Genomic DNA, 26643 nt, shown 5'->3' with positions numbered 1-26643 from the left:
ATACTGAACTCATCTAGTGAACATATAAAAACCAATCCTTATATTGTTAATTATAAATGTCACACACTTTTTCTTAATTTAAATTGTACAAATAATTAAAGAGGAAGATTATGTAAAGAAAGGCTTAAGTGTTGTTCATTACTCATAATAATGCTTAACGGTATAATGAACGCCAGGAAGAAATATTTCACTGTTTTTCACCCAGCATCATCAAAGTATGATTACTGTGATGGGCACACAGCTCTAAACCAAGTAATTGTAGATTTAAATTGCAGTTGACACCTTACATGGTACCCTGTACTGGTCAGATAACTGCAAAGTTAATTTAGAGCAATCTGGTTATTAGACCTTAAAATGATAGTCTTCCAGATCTTTGGTAAATTAGTTATTATTATTACTTGAGACCTCCAGGGAGTCCAAAGACTCATCAAGAGAGGGCACCTACTCTACAGATCGCCGTCTCCACCACTCAATCCACCAACCACAACTATAGTTTGCCCACCGTTTGTAGGTCTTGCCAAGAATAGTCGATTCGTGCTGAAGAGGAGAAAGAAATGAAGGACGTACGAATTGGTCGCCAACACGCGAAATCACGTTTTATAGGTAAAATTTTCCAACTGTTATACAAGCAACATAGTTAACTACAATAATTATAAAAGAGAAGCTAATTTTCCAACCTGTAATAATAAACAACTCATTCACAATACGGACTGATTACCCTATTATCGGAATGGATTCTCCTTTTTCTGACATGCGCAGAAGTGTCGAAGGATCTCTAATCGGTGGGCGAACTATACCATTATCATCTGCACCAAAGCCATCTGCCATCCACCACTAGTATCTTCAGAGACAATAACAAACATGGTGGGATTTGAACCTGCAGTCTTTTGGCTGGAGAGTGGATACGCTAACCACTCGGCCAACCAGCCTGGGCAGGCCAACACCTAGCCAGGCCAGGTAATACAAGCATATCAGTTGAGGTTGGGAGAGTGCTTCATAGCTGATGTTGATTCTAAGAATATCCTCCAGACATGTTTTGCCTAATATGTAATATAGATGTTTTTCTCCATTTGATCCTATGTGAAGGGGCATCCAGGGTATGGTCTGCCAATCCTGAATTGTTATCCAGATTATCGATATTTGATACAATTATTATGTTGGCCTTCAAAGCAGATGTTGATTTACCTACCAGTCTGTCAAAAAGTAGGCTAACTTGCAGAGGCACAAGGCACTTTATACTTCCTGGATGTTCAAGAAGATGTAGTCAATCTTCAGGTGATGCACAATGATAAAAATCAAGTGGATATTAAAACCAGCATTATTTCAAAGCTGAATGTAGAGAACTGGTAAGTAAGTGCTGGCAAGCATATTCCTGCTCTGGTCAACATCAATACGATAATTTCATAGTTTCTTGTGGATTTAATATCACTTGATTTATATAATTGTGCATCGCTGAAATGAAACCTTTTGGCTCTTTATTTTAGTAAATACTTCATGCACCAACCAAGCGTTTGCTTGCGAAAAATACACCCCTCCAACACTTCAAGTTGCTTAATACTGAGAGTTTTTGCTCTCTAAAGGTTTCTGCCTGGTCTCTGAAGAGAACCAACTAGTTTGAAACAGCAGTCAGGCCAGTGAAACTTTATCAAAATGGACCAATAAAAGGTGAATATATAGATGCTTGGGCAGTGCCTATGCTTTCTATATTGTCCGCAGTAGGGCAACTCATAAATGCCGGTGAGTATGTGAGTATATTCCTGTAAGCTCTCTGGTGAACTTCTTTACAAAACTTTCATAGTTTCTACATGTTTTTGGTCATAAAGTGTTACAAAATAAAGACTTATTGTTACATAGACCATATATTTATAATGTACTTATGTTCTTACAAATTGCCTACCGGTTTCGCTAGTAACTAACTAGCTTTATCAAGGCTTGCATAGTACAAAAAAAAGGTAAATGCAAAAAAGGTTTAAAAATACTAAGAACCGTTAGCATCTGTTAGGTAACTAGGGTGACACGTTCGCGTGACATGCAAACGCGTAATATGATTATTCGCGTACTGTAGCTCTGTTAAACTGAGGGAGTTAATTAGATTTTTCCAGGTATCGTTCAGAATGGCCCCTTGATTTCTGTTTAGGTTACTTCCCTTACGTAGTACAACTGCCGCTTCTTTAAATACTGGATGTCTGTAATCTCATCTACGTAGGGCATGGAGCTGTTATTCCAGTCTATAGTGTGGTTCGAAGTTGAAAAGTGATGTGCCAATCCTGTGATTCAACTCGAACCACACTATAGACTGGAATAACAGCTCCATGCCCTACGTAGACGAGGATTACAGACATCGAGTATTTAAAGAAGTGGCAGTTGTACTACGTACGGGAAGTAACCTAAACAGAAATCAAGGGGCCATTCTGAACGATACCTGGAAAAATCTAATTAACTCCCTCAGTCTAACAGAGCTACAGTAAGCGAATAATCATATTACGCGTTTGCATGTAACGAGTGTTCATGATGCTGAGTAGTGATGTCACGCGAACGTGTCACCTAGCTACCTAACAGATGCTAACGGTTCTTTGTATTTTTAAACCTTTTTTGCATTTACCTTTTTTTGTACTATGCAAGCCTTGATAAAGCTAGTTAGTTACTAGCGAAACTGGTAGGCAATTTGTAAGAACATAAGTACGTTATAAATATATGGTCTATGTAACAATAAGTCTTTATTTTGTAATGCTGAACTATGGTTATTTTTTTCTGATGTACCCTTAACATACGGAATGGAATGGGTTTTGCTGTGATCCTGTGTATTGGGTGTAGGAGGGATGGGGGGGGGTGCATGTAATATTTTATATGTGCATAGCCATTGACTAAAAAGGTGTTCTGAGGGTACCTGAGCTCAGTTTCAAGGGCTGTGTCGTTTGAAAAAATAGCCCTAGCTAGCTGAGTAACATGAGATGAGTATAGCCAAGTGAAAAAATGTTCAACATCTATCTCTAATCCAGAGTATTTCAGTAATAAGTGTGACACTATTTTACTACTTGTATATGGAAATATGAGTTCTGCATTACTTCAACCTTGGTATCACTTCTGGGTCTGACTCCCACTGTCGAGACTTCAATAAAAGTCAGAACTGGTCTTGGATAGTGGCCTTCCCATAATGCATAGCATTATACATGTCTGTAGGGATATGAGTGAATCTTACATTATGGAATACTAAGGCAATTGATGTGAAGTCATTAGCATCTATATACAAGTAACCCAGTCACGAAGTGACTTAACACACAAAGTTAATTTGCATACACCTGGATAAAGAATTAAACCAAGAATAAAAATTCTTGGCATCTTTAATTTAGAGAAAAAGGGATAAGTATGTATATAAGGAGCTAAACAAAATTAAAAAAGTTATTAGAAAGAATATAGTAGATATAGTAGGTAAATATAAGGGTGAAAATATGTTAAAAATCATCAAGAGGTGTATAAAGGTAATTAAAACATAATGAATAAATAAAATGATACAAGTAAGGATATTGAGAAGCTGGATTCAGGCCAAATAAAGGCTGTCAGGATCAGATTTTCACTTTATGACAAATAGTTGAGATATCATGGAAATATAACAAAGATTTGTATTTTTGTTATATTTCATATAACATAGTTAAAACATAACAATATTTCATAGTTCATATTTCACAGTAGACCTGCAAAAGACATGATAGGGTGCCAAGAGAGAAGCTATCCAAAACACTACAGTTGTATGGTGTCAGTGGGGTATGATATCAAGCAATACTTAGTCGTTATTTGAGTTTTAAGTCAGCAGTTAGAATTGAAGGAAGTCAGGAAGATGGTTTAATGTTAAATCTGGTGTGAGACAAGGCTGTACATTATCCCATCTGTTATTCATTATCTATATGGATCACATTATGAAGTGGTATTAAACCTGATATCAAAATCGGAGATGTTAATGTCAGCTCTTTCTCAATGTGAATGATGTTATACTTCTAAATAAATCCGCTACAAGTCTGCAAGATTCCTTGAGTCAATTGAATAACTGTAACAGATATGGTCTAAAGATCAGCAATAACAAGACCCGACAGAACAAATAAAACATATCATCTACTTTGGCACAATTTTTAGTGAAGACAGTTAATGAAATATGAAAATAGACAACAGAATCAACAACGCTGGTATGGTAGGAAGATTTCCATATAAATTTATTCAAATGAATAAATTTATATGGAAAAAGAGAGAAATTAGTCAAAATACTAAATTAGTTGTATACAAGTGTTCAAACCAATTTTAACTTATGGTTCTGAGAGCTGGGGCAGAAGTAAAACACTTGACCAAAGACTACAGATATGAGAGTCCTGAGAAAGATTAGAGGCACGAACAGATGGCACCAATGGCAATATCATATTAAAAATGGGGATATTAGGAAAGAACCTAACATTGTCAGTATTCAGGAATGCGTTAGCATATCTAACCACTGGTGGTGGTGGTATGGTCACTTAAACAGAATGGGAGAGAAAAGATTAGCAAAACAGGTGTTCTCTGCCAGGTTTGCAGGAAAAAGGCCCAGAGGAAGACCAAGATATAGGTGACTTGATACAATAAAAAGTGCCTTAGAAGATAGAAATATAAGATCTGATAATGTTCGAGTCTTGACAGGTAACATATTGATTTGGAGGAAATTTGTAGATAGGAAGTTAGTAATGGTGTAAGTTTTTCATGTAGAACTATCATATCACGTACACCCCTCGAGGGTACACATCAGGAATTTGATGATGTTTATTTGATATTGTTGTTGTTTTCAAACTGCGAATTTTATTCAATAATGTTTGTATAGTGAAGTCAACAGTTTACCTGTAAAAGGTAAACTCTGCAGAAGACATTGACTGATTTGGCTAAGAAGGTATGTGGCAAAGGCATCTGTAAGGATAGAAAAATAAGAACACCATGGTGGAAACTCGAAGTTAAAGAAGTAGTTGAATAAAAGAAGAAAGCATACCAAAAGTTCCTACCAAATAAGTTGGCAGATGCCCTAAAAGAATACAAAGGAAAATGTATGAGAGCTAAGCTATATGTAAAAGTAGCTAAACAAAAAGTCATGGGAAGACTTCGGTAAAAGTAAAAGGAATCAAAAATGATAAACGAGATATGAAAACTGAAGATAAGGATATCCAGATGTCCTGAGTAATTACTTTGAATAAAACTAGCAGTGACAGAATCATACCAGAACCTTTTTAAGAGAAATGCAGAGAGGAGTACATACCAATACTTGAGGTAGAAAAAACCATCAAAAACTTAAAACGTCAAAAGGCAGCTGGAGTAGATGATATTTGACCAGAAATGCTAAAGTGTAGAAGTATAAAAGTTTTGCAGTGGCTACACTGAATATTTCAGAGGCTCTGATAGTTCCCATCTATAAAAAGGGAATAAAGATGAATGTGAGAATTACAGAGGAAGTAGTTTAAGGCCAAATAGAGGTTGTCAAGATCAGATTTTTTACTTTACAATAAATAGTTGAGAAATAATGGGAATATAACAAGGATTTTTATATAAGTTTTGTAGATCTGCAAAAGGCATATATATATATATTACAAGGTGCCCAGAGAAAAGCTTTTCAAAACGGTACAGTTATATGGGGTAAATCTAGTGTCGAGGCTAGCTGGTGAAAGGACATACTGTCAGAGAGCTCCTGAAAGATTTGTGATTTATTGTGAAAGATTTGTTGATTTATTAATATTTGTTAGTTTTAATTGTGTAATTTTAGTATATAATTGTAGTTTTATTAATGTAGTTAGAGTACTAAAGTGTTTTATAACATAATCTATGTCGGGAAGTCGCCGCTAGAGGGATTCGTAGTGTGTAGTGTTCGTGAAAGCTCCAGACAAGACAAGCGTTATTTTCAGTTATCGTTGATGAATTTACTTTAATATTGCGTAGTTTTGTTTGCCTTGTGTATCTTAGTGCGTCTGTTTGTGTGTTTTTGGTGTTTATAATTTATAATTTGATAAAATACGTTACCAGTAAGTATGGCTCCAGTATGAAGGAAAATGGCGGCCAGTAATGATGGTTCGCCATCTTCTTTCAAGAACGGTAATGTAAAGGAGATGATTCGGTGTACTATCTGCAAAATGTACGCTCCGCAGAGTGCAGTCAGAGTGTGGTTAGATGATAATAAAGGAGTGAATGTGTGTAGAAAATGTAGGGAGAATGAGGAATTGAAGCGTATTTCGGATCGTGAGTGTGATATTTTTGTCAAACTTCAGAATGAAGAAAATAGGGATATGACAAGAAACGGCGAGGTTGTATCAGAGAATTGTGAGAGTGTGAATGTAGAAAGTGTGAATGATAGTATTAATGGTTTTACAGAGAATAAAAAAGATGAGATAGATGCAATAAGTGAGATTGCGTTGTTGAATGGTGCGATACAAAGGGCAAAACAGCAGCTAGAGTATGAGCAAAACTCAACTGAATGAACCAACCAATAATAAAAAGTATGACAGGAAAAATAGGCATATGAGTGTGAACATGAACAAAATGAAGGATAGAGTGCTGTATGGAGACTTTAGTACGAGGTGTGTTAGTAGAGGATTTGACAAAATCCTACCAACCTGGTGCGACCATAAAGGATGTAAATGCATCTATTAGAGAGCAAAAGGAAAGGGTGTAAGAAATGATTGTTGTGGCAGGTACGAATGATTTGAAAGGAGATAAAATGGAAATGATAGAAGACCTGAATGAATTGTTTGGGGTAGCAAAAGAAAAGAGTGAGAGAGTTAGAATGATTAGTCTTTTGCCATGATATGACAGTGAAATGTTTAAAAGGAGGGCCATAATTGCGAATGACTTTATGCGTGGGTTATGTATGATGAGTGGTGTGGAATTTGTGGATGTGTGGAGTGAGTTCGATGGGCGAAAAGATCTATATAAGATGGATGGCTTGCATTTGAATGGCTATGGTGTAAGGAGACTTGAGAAAGTGTTGCTGAATGTAATGGTTGTGCAAATTCAGGGAAACTAGATTTATTAAGGGGGGGGTAGATATACAGTCCTTAGGGAGGCAGTTGAATGTATGAATGAATATAATATGCCCGAACAAATAAGGACAACAAATCAGAGTGGGATACTTAATATCAAGGTAGGGTTGGGGCTAATGGGGGTCTTAAATTCATGTATAATGCTAGGAGTATTAGGAACAAGAAGGAAGAGTTTTTGGAGTTTTTGGCCATGGTTGGCACTTCCAGACCACAGGTTATTGGTATTAGTAAATCATGGCTGACTGTAGATGATATAGCTAGTGGGATTGAATGTGATGGGTATAGTGTGTTCAGGAATGACAGGGAGAATAAAATGGGGGAAGGAGTATTGTTGATGATAGCTGATGAGCTACAGCCAAGGAGAATAGAAGTTGAATTGTAGGATAGAGAAAAGAGCACATTTGAGGCCATTTGGTGTGAGATTGTGGCTAGCAGAACAAAATATACAATTGGGTGCTGCTATAGACCAGGTGATGGAAAAGATGGTGGTGACAGTATGCACAAGCAAATAGAAGAAATGAGTGGAAGGAGGGTAATTATTAAAGGAGATTTCAACTATGGTCGCATTGATTGGAGTGAGGAGAGGACACACACGGGAGGAAGGAATTGGATTTTATGCGGTTATTAAGGGATAACTATCTGCGACAGCATGTAATGGAAAATACTAGGGATCAGAGAGTGCTTGACCTAGTAATTACGTCTGAGGATTTGGCTGTAACAAATATGACCACATTGCCACCAACTGGTGAGAGTGATCATAGGGTCTTGACTTGGGAGGTGGCTAAAGGTGTGGAATTTTCAATTAAGACAGGGTACATGTGGAATTATCAGGCTGGAAAGTATGACAAGCTTAGGAGTTTGATTGGTTTAGTGCCATGGCATGTACAACTGCAAGGACTAGGAGTTGATAGTGCATGGGAGGCAGTTAAGAAGTGTTTGCATGAAGCAATGGCTGACTGTATACCTAGAGTCCAAATAATAAATCAAGTAGGGGTTAAATGGATGAATAACACCATTAAGCTTGAGCTGCAAAAAAAGAAACAACTATGGAGGGAATTTAAGGAGAAAGGTGACCGGCAGGCGCATGAACGGTATAAAGCGCAGGCCAGAAGGGTAACGAGTGTGGTAAGAAAAGTAAAAAAGGATTATGAAAGAACATTGGCCATGCAGGCTAAAGAGTTTTTTAGATATGTAGCAAGTAAAAGGAAAAATGTACATGGCAGAATGATTTTAAAGAATGCCGATGGTGGGGGGTAACCGAATCAGTTGATATAGTTGAGTTACTTAGTGAGCACCTTGCAAGTATATATTAACCAGGTGGTGACACTGCAGAAACGAATAAACCAGTAGATTATACGGGAATTGTAGTGAATGAAGTGGAGGTGAGTAGTCTATTGCATAACCTCAATGTCAATACATCCGTGGGATTTGATGGTATACCAGCTCGTGTCGTACGAGAAATGGCTAAAGAATTGTCAGTACCCTTGACCATTTTGTTTAATTCGAGTCTCAGGTCTGGGTTAGTCCCGAGGGGGGTGGAAAGAGGGGAAAATAGTTCCACTGCATAAAGGTGGTTCCAAGACTGCTGTTGTAAATTACCGACCGATTAGCATATCAGGAATCATTGTCAAGGTCTTAGAGAAATTAGTCAAGAAAAGAATACAGGATTGGATAGATGAAAATGGGATATTGCATGGGGGACAACATGGTTTTGTGAAGGGTAGATCATGCCTCAGTAACTTGCTCACGTTTTATAACACAGTGACGGCTGAACTGGATAGGGGTAATGGGTTTACAGTGATACTACTGGACCTTGCCAAGGCCTTTGACAGGATACCACATGGAACCCTAATCAGTAAACTGGAGCAGATGGGGATAGATATAGGGTTGGTGAGATGGATAGGAGGGTGGTTGAAGGAAAGATACCAGAGAGTGGTTTATGCAGGAGCGGAGTCTAAAAGACGGTTTGTGACTAGTGGTGTGCTTCAGGGCTCTGTTCTTGGACCACTGCTTTTCAATTTTTTCATCAATGATATAGGAAAGGATTTGAGAGGAAGTGTTCACTTGTTTGCTGAGGATGCAAAGTTGGGTAGAGCAATTGTGAGTGCACAGGATGTCAAAATTTTACAGGATGATTTGGATAGTTTAGAGGGCTGGGCTAGGAAAAATGGATGTCAATTTAATGTGGCAAAGTGTAAGGTTATGCACTTTGGGATGAAAAGAATAGCAGCAGTATATTGCACTTGTGGAACCGTACTCCAGGAGATTGATGAGGCCAGGGATTTGGGAGTGTTGGTGGATAGGGAATTGAAGTTTAGGGGGGCACATTGCAAAAGTGACTAAATCAGCTCATCAAATCACTTGGCTTCTGAAAAATACTTTAACATGCACAAATAAGTTGTTCCTCTGTATCGAGCCTTGATAAGACCCCATCTGGACTATCATGCTCAGTTATGGGCACCAGGATTTCTTCGTGATGGGGAGGAAGTGGAGAGAGTGGAGAGGAGTGACCAAGATGATAGAAGGTCTGTGGAATGAACCTTATGAGAATAGGTTGTAGATTTGTGGGTTGCAGAGATTGGACAATAGGCGAGGGGTGATATGATTGATACATTGAAATTACTGAAGGGTTTCTATAAGATTGATCCAGAAGATATTTTTGAAAATATGACTGGTGGTGCAAGGACTAGGGGCCATGCATGGAAGCTGGGCAAGAGCGTGGTTGACAAGGGAGTTAGAGCTAGGTTTTTTACTTGGAGAGTGGTGAATGAGTGGAATAAGCTTCCAGAGTCTGTTGTGGGTGTTACGACCATGAATGAGTTCAAGGCAAGGTATGATAGATACTGTGTCAATGTGAACAGTTGTTCTTGACATGATGTTAGGGCCTCCCTCGATGAGTCTGTCGACTCCTTGGAGTTGCCCGGAACAATAATAATAATAATAATAAATGGAACATTATTCAATACAATTCTATATTTCAGTTGTAAGTCAGCAGATAGAATTGTAGGAAATACAAATAGATGGTTTGATGTAAAATCAGGGGTAAAACAAGGATGCACATTATCACTACTCTTATTCATTATCTATACCAGGGGTGGCCAAGATGTCAACCGCAAGCCTGAATATAGCAAATTATTCGTTTCTTAATGAATGTAGCAAATTAAACGAATAAATAGATTGAAAATGAATAGATAAATGATAATCAAAATTATTAATTGATAAAAAAATTGTCAAACATGTCAAACTAATTTATTTCTTATCTTATGTAAAGTTTATAATTTAGCGGTTAACAACGAAGCCATCGCTTTACAGCAGTCACATGATTAGCTTTGTCCAGAAACATCGTTTGACGGTTCTGAACACGCCCAATGGTAACGCGGTTGATGACGTGTACATTGACAGTCCATCTGTGTATTATTCTTGATCAAGACTCTTGCAGCCAAAGTGTCCCAATTATCCAGTATTTTAGTACCGAGTAATCACATTAAATTGTTTTCCATTTATCGATCTTTAGTGTGTATTATTTTAAATTAAGCAAGTGAATGCAATTATATTGTTAAAAAAAAAAAAAAAAAAAAAAAAAATTAAGGATAACAATGAGTAAGCCAAGAACAAGTGTGAAAAAAATAAAAACTTATCACGATCAGAAATAATGGGAAGAAGATTTTTTCTTTATTAAGATGAAAGACAAATGCGTATGTATGTATAATTTGCAATGCAAATGTCGCTTTACCGAAAAAAGCAAACGTTAAAAGACACTATCGAACTGTTCATAAAAACTACGAAAAAGATTATCCACAGGGCACTGCCTTAAGATAAAAAAGCAAAGGTACATCAAATGAAGGCACTACTGACAGCACAACAAAATATTTTCGTCAAGTACAATACAGGTGCAAAGCCTGCTACAATTGAATCATTCAAAGCTGCTGAAACTTTAATTAAACGTAATAAGCCGTTTCAAGATGGCGAATTTCATCAAAGCTGCTGAAATATTATTTCAAAATTTTAAGAATAAATCAGAAATAATAACTGCTATTAACAATATGTCATTATCACAAAAGACAATCATGCATAGAACAGAAGAAACCAGCAGGAACCTTGAAGAGATTCTGCATGAAAACATAAACAAGTGCAATTTTTTGTCACTACAGTTTGATGAATCTACTGATTACGCTGGTATTGCACAATTATGTATTTTTATTCAAATGGTTTTTGAGGATAAGTCAGCCACAGCTAGTTTTTTATCATATCCCTTCAATGAAAATATTAATGTTGAGAATACTGCTTCATAATTGAATGAATTTCTCGACACAAATAGAATAGATTTGGAAGAAGAAATAATAAATATGAAATGCAATATCCACCTCAAATCAATTGCTTCAAATAATAGTTTTTGGAAGTTGATCCACAAAAGTAAATATCCAAATATTTGGAGAATCGTCGCTTATTTGAACGCATTTTTTGGATCAACTTATTTGTGCGAATCGGCATTCTCATGTATGAATGCTATTAAGACAAAGCATAGATCGCAGTTAAGTGATCAACATCTGGAATCGTGTTTTCTTTAAGTTCGTAAGATCCAGATAATGATCGCTTAACTGCATCTATGCAATGTCAAGTATCGTCCAATTAAATTAAAATATTCAATTTTGTTTGTATAATTTTATGTAATTTTTTTGTACAGTGGTATCTTGCTAATCCGAACTGCAGTTTGAAACAAAAAAAGTTTTATTTAATACGTATTATTATTTTGTGTACTGTTATTTTTTTTAAATAATCATTATTTTAAGTATTATTATTTATCTTATTATTATTACAATACAGTATTTTTTCACACTGTCGATTGTATGGTTATACTGTAGGCCTATTTTGATTTATTGTGTGTTCACCTTTGCTTGGGAAGCCGTCAAAACCTGAAGCAATTCGAGCGTCATGGAAAAAACTGTGACCTTCGGGAATTTACCAAGATAACTTCGGTGATACACCAAAAGAGGAAATTCAAAACGTGCATAATTTGGTAAAAAATATAAATCCAGATGTTGAAATTTCACAAACAGATGTTACGGAATAGATTACAGGTAGAACCGAAAGCGAATTCGAAATCAAATCAGATGCTGAAATTATAAACATGACGATGCAGAATGAATTAGAAGACGACGATGACGATAAAGAACTCGAAGGAAAATAAGTAAAACATGAAGAGGCAGTTGACAGTTTTGATATGTGTATAGAATGGGCTAAGCAGAATGATACACCATTCCATAAAATTTTATTGCTAATGCAACTCCGAGAAGCATTCAAAAAAAGTTTAGCTTCCAAGAAGAAAATAAAATCAGTGACTTTTTTTACAAAGAAATAAAAAACTTTTTGGGGAATTTTTTTTTTGTATTGTGTACAAGAAAGTAATATTTTTTTTTACGCAAATTAAGTTATGTACAGAACTATGCAATTTTATTAAATCAGAATCCTCAACAAATACAGGTACATATAGACTAAATTTTTTACCAAAATAAACTTGTGTACTGTATTATTTTTTAAGTTTTACATTACAGCAAAGTAGCATTTTTTTTTTCTATCAGTTACTTCATTCATTTACAGAATTAAATTGATGTACCATTAGAATCTGATTATTTTTGTCTTAAACTCGTTATTGTTGTCTCTCGAGGAAAGTTCGCAAATCCGAACGAGCATGGTTTTTATCAGTTTGGATTAGCGAGATACCCCTGTATTTTTTATTGTTATTATTTTTTTAATAAAGTTATGAACAATAAATTTTTTTTGTTATATTTATTGCCTTTTAAACTTTTAAAAATCTCGAAAATATTCCACAATTTTCGATCGCATCCATAGTCACCGGCAGAGATATTTTCACTAGGTAAGTAGCCCCCAACGTCTAAATGTTTGGCCACCCGTGATCTATACAGATCGCACATTATGAAAGAAAGTTTGATACCTCTGATATTGGAATTAGAGTTATCGAACTTAGCTCTTTGCTTTATGCAGATGATGTACTTCTCTAACTAAATTGAATAACAGCTACAGCAAGTTTGGCATGCAAATAAAAAGACCAAAACTATGAAAATAGGCAAAAACATTGAATACAACAACTGCATTCTGAATAGAGAGCCTATAGAACAATAAAATATTTCGGCTATTTAGGCAGTGTTTAGTGAAGGTGGCAAGTTAAATCTGAAAACAGGCAACAGAATAAGCAAAACTGGTATGGTGGATAGTAGAATATGAGAGAGAGAGAGAGAGAGAGAGATAGAAATCAGCAAAAACACCAAACTAGCAGTATATAAGATAGTGCTCAAAGTTTTAAGACAGTTTTAAGTTATAGATCTGAGAGCTGGGTTAGAAATAAAGTACTCAATCAGACTAGAAATCATAGAGCAGTGGTTTCCAACCTTTTCCCACTTGTGTACCCCTTTTAACCCATTTCTATAAATTGTATCCCTTGTTTTTAAATACTGATCCTTTTGTTCAGTGCCTATCTTAATGCGAAATAGTGGAAATGAGGTAATGAGTTGGGAAAGGAAAATTAATACACTAAAAGTACAAACCCAAGTATAGCTTTATGTTAAATATTGATAATGATGATCAAGTATTTAACAAAGTTTTGATTTATTATTATTAATAATATTTATTTGTGTTATCTGAAAAGTCTGTAATAATTGGTATACAGATCACTAGCCAATTGAAACATCGTGACGCATGAATGCGTAATGATTGGTAGAAGAGTGGTTTGGGGGAAGGGACTCATAGACACGTCATCACAATCATCGTTCGCTAATGTGAGTTAGTTAGTCAGTGAGAAAGTGTCTCCATTAGTGGCGATTCAAACTTCACATTTATTGTTCCATAACTAACGTTTTGCATTTTGTTTACTTTACTTGTTTTTCCGCCATAAGTGATTGTTTTTCGTGTACCCCTGAATGGCCCAGCACGTATCACCAGTTGGGAACCGATGCCAGAGGATTCTGAGAAAAATTAGGAGAGTGAATAAATGGCAGAATCATATTAAAAATGAAGATATTAGAGAGGAATCTAACATTGTTAGCATTCAAGTGCAAGTGGAGCAAATCTAATATGGTATGGTCACATGAACAGAATGAGAGAGGAAAGATTAGCAAAACAGGTGTTTAATGCCAAGATTCCAAGACAAATACCCAGAGGAAGACCAAGTTCTAGGTGAACTGATTTACTCAGAAGTGCCTTAGAAGTAAGAGTTGTTAGATATGACAATATTGGAGTGCTGATAAGTAACAGACTAATTTGGAAGAAAACTGTGGATAGGGGATCAATAATAATGTAAAATTAATCATGTAGTGCTGTCATAGTAGTCTGAACATCCCTTGAGTGTACATATAAGGAAATTGATGATTATCTTAAAATATAGATGTTACAGTCTAAATCCAAACGTTTTTTCACTTAACAGTATAGAAAGCACCTTGAGGTGGCATCAGCCATGATAAGACATAAGTGAAACTTTAATGTTGTTTTAAAAATATAATAAAATAAATAATTCCTTACATGTGCAGAGAATCAAAATTTCCTAAACTTTGTGTAAGGACATGCAATCCTTTTGATGAAATTACATCATGGATTCAATGATTGGAATTTCCAAGCCATCGAATAAACACTTGGAAGAGATAATCGCAAAAGTTTACATTTGGTGGATGATAAAATTAGGCAGGTTTTATTTATTATTATTTTTATGGGCAAGACTGGAAATGATGTGATATTTCTTTAATGTGATTCCTGCAACTGATTTGGAGATATTAAAGACATTGGAGATATTAAACAATTAGAAATTGGAGACCTAGATTCAACATGGAATCTATGTACGCTTAGAGAGTAGGCATCTATGCAAAGTTGAATCTTTAGGACTCCATAATTTAATGATTTGCCTTAATGATATTCTTAGTTAGTTTTAATAGTGTCCACTACTTTCACAGCTGTGTATCAAAGGAAGAGAGGGAATAAATGAAACCAACTCTGATCAGTAGGTTTTAACAATGATCATTTTTTGTAATGGATGATGCCTTGAATTATAAATACCAATCAAAGCAAGCTTGTGATATACTAAACTTATTAAGGAAGATTAATTTTCCATCTTCAATATGATAAACTTTAAATGAGAATACAGAATATAAACTACTGATTTAATCAATAAGGATTAAATCAAGGCAATTTCAAACAGTTTCAGGCTTCCATCGGTAGGTCCTTTATTCCCAAATAAAGGACCTACCGATATTCATTCATCTCATAAATTGCTTCTTCGCAAAATGTTCAAACACGTTGATAACAATAATAACAAGCTAAAGAACCACTGCTTATCATATGGCGATGCGTTGTCATTTTCAAAGTACATTCCACTTTCTCCTTACCCATAAAATTAAAAAATTCACAATATAAGGATTACAAAACACTCTTCCTAAGCAATACTTTTATTGAAGCATTTTCAAAAGCTAAACCATACAGAACTGGAGGTAACTTGGTGGAAAAGGTATTTCATCCACACAAAGACAAAAATAGCATACAACTCAAAAATGTGTGTGTTTCAAAAACTCGATAAATCTACGTAAACATGTGGAGCATAATGATATGTTGATCATAATATTAATAAAATATGAATAACAACGATTCCAAATAAAATATTTTCATGATAATGATTAAAAACAAGCAGTGAAATGGAATAAATTAAATTTATAATCAATATTTTGGCAGTCTTAATGTCAACATTCTGGATACAGAGCTATACAAAGTGCTCATTTATATAACTTATCTAGCTATATAAACTAGATAATTAACAAAATTAACTGAAGAAAATTAAATTCCAGTATAAAACCAATCCCTTACTATTTTCAAGCACTTCTTATTAGTTATTAAGGAATTTATAATATCGAACATGATGCTAAAAACTAATGGAATGAATATCTAATATGTTAATACTACTATGTTTTCTGACTTTGAACACTATAGTAATAATTTTTTTCTAATGAACTGTTTCTTCTTTAAATCCTAAAAACACAAAACTAACAGTTTTTGTTTTCGGGATTAAAAAATATGAGTGTATTTGACTCTCGAAGTGCAGCTCTATGTTTGTTTACGAATACAAGCAAAGGTACCTTAAACACACATGAATTTTTGAAGATTCTTCCATAATTTCTCACTTTAAGCTAAGATGAATATCATGGCTTAGTGCAATCCCTGTTCTGCTTACTGGAAGTCTGAAACACCTTGAAATCTGTTTTCTAAAATAGGTTTTGAGATTATCTAACCCTTGGCCCACTTATGATATTACTGTTTGAAGCGCTATGGGTTTACAATCTTTCAAGGGTGGGATTTAAAAAAAAAAATATTGATGGACAACTTTCATTACTGATCAAATAACAAAAGAAAATAACTAAAACCTTGTTTTATATCATGGTAATTTTTATTATCATACCTTCAAGATTTTTTTGGGCAATCCCTCTGTATCTTCCTCAAGAATTACAGTTTCATAAGATGACCGATCAAACTTTGGAGGTAAATCATTGATATCCTTCACTTTTACATAGACTGTTGTGAAGTTTTCGAATAATGTGTCTGATACTACTAAAGTAAGATTATACTGAAAAGTAAAAAATATATATATATGAAAATCATAGTATGCATAAATATTAATCATATTTGTTATAAATACAGATAAAAAAATTATATGTGAAATCCACATTCAACACTTGGGTATACCAGTGACTTTTCTGACTGTGGACTTTGACGCTTCATTTTCTTGGTGGAAGAGATCTCAAAGTCAGAACTGATGTTTGACAGAAATTTTCATTTGATGACTTTTTTTATTATTGACTATTACAAATGATAAATAAATAGAGAATAATATGGATTCCCCCCCCCCTAAGATTTGCATGTTTACAGAAAATATAATGAGAGATAGGTTCAGTGATTCAAATTTCAATGTAAAAAAATAAGGCCATTTTTACACTTGATTATGCTTTGAATAATTGTAATATACATTATTGCATTCTGCCATGTACTAATTACATTTTATTAAAAATGAGTCGATATTAACTCAATTTACAAGTTTCTTATACAATCGATACAATAACAAAACTGTTATAGTAAATGTGTTCTCTCTAACAAACCATTTAAAATATCCATGTACCAAAGCTTCACTGGTACAATGCTATATATAAGAAATTCATATAGCAAACCATCCACTATAATAAAGCATTTTTATGGTCCCTATTAGGTTGCTGTATATAGTGAGAATGATGTTCCAGAGCAGCAAAAGTTCATGAAGTGGTTGCCAACCACCTTCTAGGGGATGACACTTGAAGAAGATATAGTGAGAGCTGACAATTTTCATATTCCATTTATTCATGTTTATTTATATTAAGCATTAAGAACAGCATTTCATATTATCTGCATTTAAAAACATAAAAAAATTAAAAAAAATAAATAAATATATATTTTTTCCCCCCCTCTTGGTATCAGTCCTTAAAGCTTTTTCATAATATTCCAAACGAGTAAAAATGAATTCTGGAAAAAAAAAAAAAAAAAAAAATATATATATATATATATATATATATATATATATATATACAGGGTGTTCGGGATAAATTTGACATATTTATAATTAATTATATTTTTCCGTAAGTTACATGTATTAACACACACTTCTCTTCATTTAAAAGTTTGGACCCTTCTTCATTCATATACAAGATGTCAGAAAGGATGGATAGCTGGAACCCACCTGAATCATGGAAGAGAATAACTTGTATCATGATGATTCGTGCCCGCCATCAAAATAAGGATATTACGACTGCTGCCCAATGCTCCCTGAATACAGTAAAAACAATCAGGCATGAACTAGAGACTTGCAATGGTGACTACGAGGATGTAGCAATAAGAAAGATCCCTAGCAGACGATCTGATTGCGTTCGTACAGCAGAATTCCTCGCAAATCTGCTGGAACAGGTGTTGAAGAACCCTGGCATTGGAATTCGGGCTTTGTTCGTGGAGTTGCTAACTGTAGTCAAGCCCTGGATAACAAGGGTAGCCAATGGTAGGCCGTATGTATGGCAGCAGGATTCGGCCCCTTGCCACACCTCTGGGAAAAGTCAAAAATGGTTGTCTGAAAATTTCTACGACTTCACCAGTCCAAATGTTTGGCCTCCAAACTCCCCAGACCTTAACCCCATGGATTATTTTGTATGGGGCGCAGTTGAAAAAGACACCAATCGCACTTCCAGTAATACAAAAGCCCAGTTAATGGATAAAATTAAAACAGTTTTTGCGGCCCTTCCCAGGGAGACTGTAGCATCAGCTTGTTCGAGGTTCCGAAGCAGAATTGAAGCTGTGATCGATGCTAATGGTGGTTATTTTGAGTAAATCTTGTTGATAGTATTGTAATTAACTCTGCCTGTAATGTTTTTTTGTCAATTCATTAAATTTAATAGATACAAAGAAGATTTTCTTTTTCCTTACGAAACTGTCAAATTTATCCCGAACACCCTGTATATATATATATATATATATATATATATCACTCAACAGCATACTATCTGCCTGATTTACTGCAAAAGCACATTGGTCAGGAAGGTCTATGACAGAATAATATTGTCCATATATCCGACGAAGAGTACTTCGTCGGATATATGGACTATCACTAATCCACTGATAACTGTGATATTCTTAATCAGTTCTACATATAATTATACTGTTGATATCAACTCTCCTCACTCAACCAGCATTGAACATGTGTTCCTTTTTCACTGCTATAGTTCCAAATAACCATGGATAGTCTCTTCTACTTAACTTTTTCCCTTGTGTGATTACTGTTCCCAGATGCATCTAATCCAAACACTTGCTCCTATTAAAGTGCATGTAAGAAAAACATTCAAAATATAACTGAGTCAAGTCCATGAAACAGAGTTTTTATGTGTGTCAAATGTTTGTTCCATGGTTTCATGTTACACAAGAAAAGAAATCTGAGAATCTGGAATGAAAAGCCATACAGCAGTTTCTATTCATGTCACCATTGCTATATGAAAAGAGATACTTTATTTGTAGTGCATAACTCAAATATAACATCATCAAATTCATGACATGTACCCTCAACAGGATATGATATTACTACATGAAAAATTTACATCATTACACATAGAAGCACATATTCTACCCACTTAATCTTTTACCCTAAGAGTTAATTAAAAATAGGCCCATAGGTAATACAGGATCTTAAATCTAACGTAACAATTGTCATGTTAAATAAGGACATAATTTTTACTGTAACAAAACTATCTATATGAAAGAATACTTCTCTGATGTTGTCTTAAACAGAAATAGCTTTAATGTAGCTTATTTTATTTTCACTAGAGGTCAGGCCAAAATGTCTATATATATAGATGTGTGTATACTCCAGATGATGACCTTAATATGAAGGTCAACACGTAGGGAAATTAAAATACTTATTTATAACACGGTTGTAGAGTCCATAATTTGTGTAAAATGAATGCTGATCACCGTGTAACACTAAAGGAAAGAATATCATCTAACTCCTTCTGCTTTTCAAAATCAATCTGTTAAGACTCCAACATTATCAGATCTTATATTCCTGTCTTCTAAAGGTACTTTTTACTGTGTCAATTCATCTATATCTTGGTCTTCTTCTGGGTCCTTTTCCTGCCAACCTTGGACAGAACACTTGGTTTGTTTATCTTTCCTCTCCCATTATGTTTAAGTGACCTTACCACCTGAGATTAGTTCTGTTGTCACATTCAGGCTTTTGATGGGTTTTTTTCTACTTCAAGTACGGACATACAAGGGTCGTTTGAAAAGTTTCATAAATTTCCAATATACAGTGACACAATTCATTCATTCATACCAGTGAATGCATGGATCATCTTTTTCATGACAACTGGTAAAATTTTAGCCATGTGTGACGCATAGTACTCGTTTGGCAAACATTTAAAATGACCATGTTCGCATTTTTCATAAAAATGGAGAAAAACGAGTTTTGTGTAGTGATAAAACACTTTTCTTTGAAAAAGGAGAAAGCTACAAAGATCAAAGCCAAGTTAGATGCAGTTCATGGGGACTCTGCACCAGCGTAAAAGACTATTTATTTTGGGATATATGGTTCAACAGTGGTCATTAGCCCATCAAAGATGTAGCATGCTCTGGACACCCGACTGAGGTTACTACGAAGGAAATGACTGACAAAATCCATGGTATCTTTATGGAAACCGGTGAGTGAAAGTGCGCAAGACTGCTGAAATTGTAGGCATCTTAACTGAATGGATGTATAAATACTGCACGAAAAATTGCACATGAAATAGCTGTGCGGGTTCTGCAACTGTTGACTGTCGATCAAAAACGCATGCGAAAAGATATTTCAACGCAGTGCGCGGCGATGTTTAATCGCAATTTGCATGATTTTTTGCATCGATTCGTGACTGTAGATGAAGCCTGGATCCACCACTACACACCTGAGTTCAAGCAGCAGTCAAAACAGTGGACAATGCCCAGTGAAAGAGCACCGAAAAAAGTGAAGACCCTTTTGTCAGCTGGGAAACTGATGGGCACTGTTTTTTGGAATTCACAAGGAATTATCATGATAGATTATTTGGAAAAGGATAAAACAATAAGAAGAGTCTATTATGCATCATTGTTGGACCATTTAAAAGAAGAAGTAAAGAAAAAATAGCCAAGATTGGCGCACAAAAAAGTGCTCTTTCATCAAGACAATGCACCTTCTCACACATCAGCCATCGCAATGGCAAAATTGCACAAACTGAGATTTGAATTGGTTCCACATCCACTGTGTTCTCCACACCTGGTCTCATATGACTACTTCTTATTCCCAAAACTTAAAAATTTGGCTGAGTGGGAAAAAATTTTGTTCGAACAAGGATGTCATCAAGTTGCACAATTTGACAAATCCTACTTTTTAGATCGGATGAAAATATTGGAAACTTACTGGACCAAATGTGTAGACCTCGATGGAGACTATGTTGAGAAATAAAGGCGATTTTCTTCCAAAAAAATGCGTTTAACTTATTTTTTTACCGAACGTTTCAAACAATCCCTCATATATTACTGATTGCATGCCACTGAGTGTTTTTACTGTGCTGTACTGCTTGCTTCGTTTAGCAATTTTCTGAAGTACATCAAGGATATCTTTTTCTCCAGTTTTCATGTATTATTTGCCACCTGCTTAATATTTATTTTCTATGTTCTTACCAAAGTCCTCCCATGAGTTTTCTTTATCTAGTTTTATAGTGTTTAGATTTCTTACATTTGTCTCTGTACTGTCTAAGAGAACATGCTGACTTATTTGCCAGGAAATCATGGGAATATAACAAAGATCAGTATTTAAGTTTCGTAAACCTGCAAAAGGCATATGACAAGGTGCCAAGAGAAAAGCTATTCAAAACAGTAGTTATATGGTGTCAATGAGGCATTGTTTAGAGAAGATATTATTATTCGCCATTTGTCATGAGATTATCTCTAGTAAGATTTTTTTTATTATTTTATTTGAAGTGTTTATTAATTACACAAGGGACCCATTCTAATTGGTGCAATGAGAATTCAGAAAATCACTGACTCAAGACCAAAAAAAAAATTTACAGATTTATCAACATCATCATCATCATCAAATTCCTGCCATGTACCCTCAAGGGGTGTACAGGATATGACAGTACTACATGAAAAAATTACATCATTACTAACTTCCTATCTACAATTTTCCTCCAAATCAGTCTGTTACTTGTCAAGACTCCAACATTATCAGGTCTTATATTTCTATCGTCTAAGGCACTTTGTACCGTATCAATCCACCTATATCTTGGTCTTCCTCTGGTTCGTTTTCCTGCCAACCTGGCAGAGAACACTTGTTTTGCTAATCTTTCCTCTCCCATTCTATTTAAGTGACCATACCATCTGAGATTAGCTCTGCTAACGCATTCCTGGATGCTGACAATGTCAAGTTCTTTCCTAATATCCTCATTTTTAATATGATATTGCCATTGATGCCATCTGTTCACACCTCTAATCTTTCTCAGGACTCTCATATCAGCGGTCTCTAGTCTTTGGTCAAGTGTTTTACTTCTGACCCAGCTCTCAGATCCATAAGTTAAAATTGGTTTGAACACAGTCTTGTATACAGCTAATTTAGTGTTCCGACTAATTTCTTTCTTATTCCATATGAATTTATTCAATTGACTTCCCACGATACCAGCTTTGCTGATTCTGTTGTCTATTTCTATATTTAGTTTACCATCTTCAGTAAAAATTGTGTCAATGAGACTTTTCTTATTCCTAGCCTCTTCTCTCCATGTGAATTTGTGCACATTTTTATGTTGGAACATGGTGTTAGTAATAACCAGTCCATGTCCTGAACAGAAATCCAACAGATATTTGCCATTATTATTAGCTTTGCTCTTTTCTCCAAATTTTCCCAAAATATTTTTGTATGTCTCACAATCATTTCCTACTCTACTATTTAGATCCCCAACAAGGACCAACTTTTCCTTTTTCATTGTGTCAGTTGCTTTTTCTAAAGCCTCAAAAAATTCCTCCACTTCTACCTTAGTAGAACCTTCTGTGGGACCATAGGCACAAATAAGTCTCATTGTCCAGTTCCCCATTCTCATATTTGCCCACATTACTCTACTTGAGACTGACTGCCATTCAAGAAGATTAGCCACGTATTTTGTGTTGAATACTATGGCTACTCCTTTTCCTTGATTGTTATTGCCTGAATATAACATTTTGTATTTATTGCTCAGAAAGATCTCACCAGTTTTGGTCTTTTTTGTTTCAGTCACCCCTATTATGTCGATCTGGTACTTATCTAATTCCTCAGCTAGCTCCATTTCTTTGCCATTCAGGCTTCTTACGTTGATAGTACCGATCTTTAACTCTGGTGATGTTGAGTTGGGGTTTGTTTTCAGATTTGTTCCAGTAGCTGACTTTTCGCTGTTCGCCCTGGTTCCCTGGCGAAAACAACGGGGGCCTTGTTTAACCGGGCGACGACCCAGCCGGCATGAAATTTTGTCATGTTGTACCATCATTTTTTATTTTGGTTTAACCAATAAGAATACAATTTGGTCGGCTAAATCCCAAATTGCCAGCCCATCCTCGTTCGTTCAGTATCAAAGTAGATACCCAACAGGGTGCACCACGAGAAGGTGAGGATTGGACATTAGGTCAGAAGCCCTGGTCGGTTCTCCGCATTCCTTTAAAGGCTATGTGGAGGTCTCCTCTCAGTTATACAGCTTTGACCCTTAAGCACCCCTTTACAGATTTAATAAAACTAAAACAATACATACACTTTAAATAAAATTACATAACTACAAAATACTGGATCCAAGGCTATGCTTTAGAGATTTTCTTATCCTATTCTCTGACTTATTCTATTACTGGATTGTTTAACATATACGTAATCACGTCTAGCAAGACTAAACACCTTGTTTTCACAAAAACAAAAGTGTTCATAGTTAGTTTCTTTGTTAGGGCCTTTTCGGAAAATACTAACATTTTCTTCTTCTTTTCCATGGATTCTCCCCCCCCCCCCCCTCATATAGCATACGATATTATTATTCCTGTCTCACTAATGAATATATATTCTTACCTCTTGCAGTTCAATTTGACACACAATTTACTAATTTCTTTTTTGTACTGCAGGAAAAAAAAGTTTCTTCTTCTACTTTATAAACAACATATCTACGTTGAGCTAATTCCATCATCCTTTCCAGTAGAAATAACAAATATATTAGGTGTCCTTAAGACAGATGAAACTTTCCAATCAACATTTCCTCGAACATTCCTTTAAAACAGTGACTGCAACATCTTTTATTTACTAATTACTCGTTGACAGTCTCAACTCCTCCAGTTTAAAGACTCACAGTTTTACTATTCCCTTTTCGGAATCTACTATTAATATTCTTCCGACTATCACATAAAACTAAATAAACTTCATAAGAACAAAATTCCTGCAGTCAGCATTCTTAAACTTCCATTAGCTTTCTCTTGTTTTTCTCATTAACCTCGATACTGAAAGATCTATCTGTCAGCTGTCAATCACATGTCAAACTCCCCTGTGAGCATGTGCACTCCATGAAAGTGACAAGCAAAAAGTTAGGTATAATGGCTGACTCGTCTCCATTAGAGTAATGAGAATATCTTTATAAAACTTTATTCTTGTTGAGAGGCTTATACGCTGGTTAAACATGATAACTAATAATTAAGGAATTGACAGCGTACACTGGAAATATAAATTAAATAAACTTTAATATATACTTTCCGATATTTCTGCAAATGTCACGTTGCCATCTTCTTGGGAACTTAATACAAAGACACATGCACACAAGTACTACATAACAGCAAATGAGAACTGAAGCTAGTAAGCTAACATTTTCCTAAAGTCCTGATGGTGCCCCCCTGGTGGACTATATTGGTAGTTCTTGGCCTTTGGGCTGAAGTTCTTCTGATAAATATTTCCCAAATTTGGGGCAGTCTCATGCATCCAAGGTTTGGCATGTTCCTAAGGGCTGAGGTTGATTGAGATCTCAGAAAACAAGGATAACATCCGATTTCACAGTACAGCCACTCTGGGCTTGCAGACCATGCTCTGGATACTCGCCACAGAATAAGATGGAAGAAAGCCACAGTAATACACTGCAGCAAGTTCAAATATGAAAGACTATTCGTGGAATCAGCCTCAGCGCCCTTAGGAACATGCCAAACCTCAACAAATTTGGATGCATGAGACTGCCCCGAATTTGGGAAACATTTATCAGAAGAACTTCAGCCCAAAGGCCAAGAACTACCAATATAGCCCGCCAGGGGGGGCACCATCAGGACTTTAGGAAAACATTAGCTTCCTAGCTTCAGTTCTCATTAGCTGTTATGTAGTACTTGTGTGTACGTGTCTTTGTATTAAGTTCCCAAGAAGATGGCAACGTGACGTCTGCCGAAATATCGGAAAGTATATATTAAAGTTTATTTAATTTATATTTCTAGTGTACGCTGTCAATTCCTTAATTATTAGTTATCATCTTTATAAAACACAACACTTAATAATCTTAAACTACAATAAAATTTCTGAAAGTAACATAACTACCCAAATCCAGTAAGTACATACATTTTTAAAATGCATTACATTTCATTTTGACAAAATAACCTCAATAATGGGGAACATCGCAAGTGCCGACAATATGTGTTATGAAACCAAAACTAATAATGTATAACAAACAATGATTACTTTTACATCACTATATCAAGAAATACTTAGTCTCTATTTGAGTTGTAAGTCAGCAGTTAGAATTGAAGGAAGTACAGGAAAATTATTTAATGTTAAATCTGGTGTCAGACAAAGATGTACATTATCCCCCTCTGTTATTCATTATCTATATGGATCACATTATGAAGTGGTATTAAACCCGATATCAAATTTGGATATGTTAATCTCAGCTCTTTATTTTATACAGGTGATGTTATACTTCTAAATAAATCCAGTAGAAGTCTGCAAGATTCACCTGACTATATTGAATAACTGTTGTAATAGATATGGTATGAAGACAATGAAAATAGGCAGAAACATTGAAAGTATCATCTGCATCATGAACGAAGAAGCTATATTACAAGTAAAGCATTTCAGTTACTTAGGCACAATTTTTAGTAGAGTGATACATTAAATATGGAAATAAACAACAGAATGAACAAAGCTGGTATGGTAGGAAGTCAATTGAATAAATTCATATGGAATAAGACAGAAATTGACCAAAGACTAGAGACCACAGATAGAGTTCTGAGAAAGATTAGGGAGGGTGAAGAGATGGCATCAATGACAATATCATATTAAAAATGAGGATATTAGAAAAGAACTTGACATTGTTAGCATCCAGGAATGTGTTAGCAGAGCAATTCTCAGGTTGTATGGTCACTTAAACAGAATGGGAGAGTAAAGATTAGTGAAGCAAGTCTTCTCTGCCAGGTTGGCAGGGAAAAGATCCAGAGGAAGACCAAGATATAGGTGGACTATTACAATAAAAAGTGCCTTAGACGACAGAAATATAAGCTCTGATAATGTTGGAGTCTTGGCAGATAACAGATCGATTTGGAGGAAAATTGCTGATAGGAAGTTAGTAATGATGAAAGTTCTTACTGTAGTACTATCATAATATCCTGTACACCCCTTGAGGTTACATGTCAGGAATTTGATGATGACAGGAAGATAATCACCCAAATACCTCCATTTCATTCTTGGTAATTCTTTTCCAGCCTTGAAATCTAGGTATAAGTTTCCCTTCAGTGATGGGTTGTCTTGATATATATTTCTCCTTGATATATATATAGATAGATATATATATAGAGATAGATAGATATTCATATACACACACACACACCGGCTTCATCAAATTTCAATGCTAGTCAAACAATCATATTCCTTCTTCACATATTTTAAGAGAGGAGCAAAGTATCTGGCTATTACACCAAATCATATCATGATGCATCCTGTAAACTTTTCTCCCAGTAGCATCTAATATGCTGAGCAAATGAACTGCACTTTGGTTGAACTTGGTTCTTCCTTTGTATAAGC

General features: G+C 35.2%; 1 protein-coding gene across 1 annotated transcript in view; it reads right to left on the bottom strand.

Annotated features, from left to right (window-relative positions):
• LOC150103211 (neural-cadherin-like) overlaps positions 1-26643 on the bottom strand; it is a 540895-nt gene that overhangs the window by 257373 nt on the left and 256879 nt on the right. The window contains exon 17 of the mRNA XM_090397648.1: positions 16486-16650. Within this exon, the coding sequence (XP_090253774.1) occupies positions 16486-16650 (165 nt within the window). The remainder of the gene's footprint in view (positions 1-16485; positions 16651-26643) is intronic.

Source organism: Typopeltis vanoorti, chromosome 9 (assembly GCF_054136105.1).
Source record: "Typopeltis vanoorti isolate ZY-2024b chromosome 9, IOZ_Tvanoo_1.0, whole genome shotgun sequence".
In the NCBI taxonomy this organism is placed as follows: Eukaryota; Metazoa; Arthropoda; class Arachnida; order Uropygi; family Thelyphonidae; genus Typopeltis; species Typopeltis vanoorti.
This window is presented reverse-complemented; position numbering and strand designations above follow the sequence as displayed.